Source organism: Sinocyclocheilus anshuiensis, unplaced genomic scaffold (assembly GCF_001515605.1).
Source record: "Sinocyclocheilus anshuiensis isolate Anshui unplaced genomic scaffold, SAMN03320099.WGS_v1.1 scaffold1, whole genome shotgun sequence".
Classification (NCBI taxonomy): Eukaryota; Metazoa; Chordata; class Actinopteri; order Cypriniformes; family Cyprinidae; genus Sinocyclocheilus; species Sinocyclocheilus anshuiensis.
In genome coordinates, this window is record NW_015539843.1 from 257,873 (window position 1) to 260,203 (window position 2,331).

At 39.6% G+C, this 2,331-nt stretch overlaps 1 protein-coding gene across 1 annotated transcript in view; it reads left to right on the forward strand.

Moving 5' to 3' along the window:
• LOC107684496 (E1A-binding protein p400-like) overlaps positions 1-2,331 on the forward strand; it is a 59,719-nt gene that overhangs the window by 13,266 nt on the left and 44,122 nt on the right. The window contains 3 exon segments of the mRNA XM_016480757.1: positions 817-1,122; positions 1,231-1,416; positions 1,612-1,752. Coding sequence (XP_016336243.1) covers positions 817-1,122; positions 1,231-1,416; positions 1,612-1,752 — 633 coding nt within the window.

Genomic DNA, 2,331 nt, shown 5'->3' on the forward strand with positions numbered 1-2,331 from the left:
CCCCCCAACCTTACCACATCACAAAAAACTGTTTGAAACATTTCTGAAACCATTCGAAGTGTGCTACAGGGCCTGTACAAAACCACCTGTAGAAACACACTCTCCTCTATGCGCACTAGTCACTTTTCACACACACTGCTTTGTGCACATAATCCCACAAAAGACTCCGAAATATGTGTGTTTACAGGCTCATGCACTACAAATCATCTTGCACTGTTCCCCAGCCAGCTGCTTGACTTACGATGTTTGTCTTTGCACATGTACAGGTTAGCTGTGTATAGGTACAGTGTTTATGTGAAGCATCCGTATAGTCTGTATTTTTTTAACTTATGTATAGGTAGCCAGCTGCTTGACTTACGATGTTTGTCTTTGCACATGTACAGTATTATGTGAAGCATCCGTATAGTCTGTATTTTTTTAATTTATGTATAGGTAAACATTTATATATAGTATATGTATAGTCAAAATCAGTCAGTAAGGCTAGTTGTGTATAGGTTTTACTGTTTTACTTCATTGTTGTATGCCTGTATTTATGTAGCACCGTGGTCCTGTGAGGCACGACATTTCATTCCACTGTATGTCCCCACATGTACCAGAATGACGATAAAGCTCAACTTGATCTTGAACTTGAACTTGAAAATTTGTCTGATGAGACTCTCTTAATAGGCAAATAAAAAGTGCAATAAAGTCATCACAATATTCAATTTTATATCAACAGCAAAATCATTATGACTATATCATGAATGTTCAATATATAGCACAGGCCTATTTACAACAGTAGATTTTGTTACAGTTCATCCTCTCTCTCTTTTTCAGACTGTGGCACTTGTGCGTCCTGGATCAGATTCCTCCCAACCTGCCCAGCGTTTGATGTCCAACTCTCTCTCCAACCCTGCCATGTCTCCTGCTCCTCTAACATCCCCGTCCTCTCTCCCCTCCTCACACCCTTCTGCCCCGGTCCGCACCACCAGTACTGGCCCCAGCCTCTCTCCTGCTGCCCAGACCAAACTCGCTGCCACGAATGGCACCACCGGGCTGAAAATGTCCAGTCTGGGTCAGAGTCCAGTTGGGCAGAACCCACAGGAATGCTCTCAGGACAAGCAAGCAGAACAAGCCAAGCTGGTGAGAATTCTCAGAATAAGATCTGATCTTAGTATGCATTAAAGTAGCACATTTTGTAGTATATGCTGCCTATAATGTCTGACACAAGATTGTAACATGTCTTTGTAGGAGAGTCATGTGCACCAACGCATTGCAGAGCTCCGTAAAGAGGGCCAGTGGTCAGCCAGTCGCTTACCCAAGCTGCAGGAGGCTTGCAGGCCCAAATCCCAGTGGGACTACCTGCTGGAGGAGATGCAGTGGATGGCTGCTGACTTTGCCCAGGAAAGGTGCTGGAAGATGGCTGCTGCCAAGAAGGTGGGAAGAAACACACTCAGTCTATGATATTAGAAACTTCTCAGGCAGTATTAACACAGCCGATTGTATGTTTATCTGATGTAGAGGTCGGATGTAACAATGTATTTGGCCACATGTTCTAGTGCCAGTGACCATTCATTATGGACCAGGCTAAAATTCTACTTTGATTTTAAGTTAAACAATCTCTCTCTTTAGCTTGTGCGCACATGTGCGCGTTACCATGTTGAACAGAAGAAGATGGAGGAACGTGAGAAGAGGGAGGAGGAGATGAGGCTGCGGCACATTGCCAGCACCATCGCCCGTGGGGTTGACTATTTCTGGTCAAATATTGAACAGGTACATTTACATACCATTTATACCAGTGTTAAATTAGTATTATAATAGTATTTATTAATATTTGAGTTTATTTTAGTTTTAGTCATTTTAGTACTTCAACTTACTCATTTTGTTTCAGTTATTCACCAAAACAAAATTTCTTTTTTTTTTCCTATCATTTGTAAGTGTTTTTTTCTTTTTGTATTATTTATTATAATTTATGTTTACATTTTTATTTCAGCTTTATTTCAGTTAACGAAAACTATATTTAATAGTTTTTAACTTTAGGTTTAGTTAACAATAACAACACAGACATATACTTTAGTACTGGAACAAAACTGAGAAATAATAGTTAAAATAATATTAATAAGAATAATAAAATCAAGGAATTGATTTGTGTGAATCTTAAGATGTTCTGCAACCTCAGAAGCATTCACCTGTGTTTGGGTTCATTGCCTTTCACTCGGTGTGGGTCAGATACAAAATAATGCATCATATTTATTAAGTTGGCTTGAGAAAGCCAACTTACTGAAATGCTATTTAAACTTATTATTAAGTTGGCTTGAGAAAGCCAACTTACTGAAATCCGTCTTAAACTTA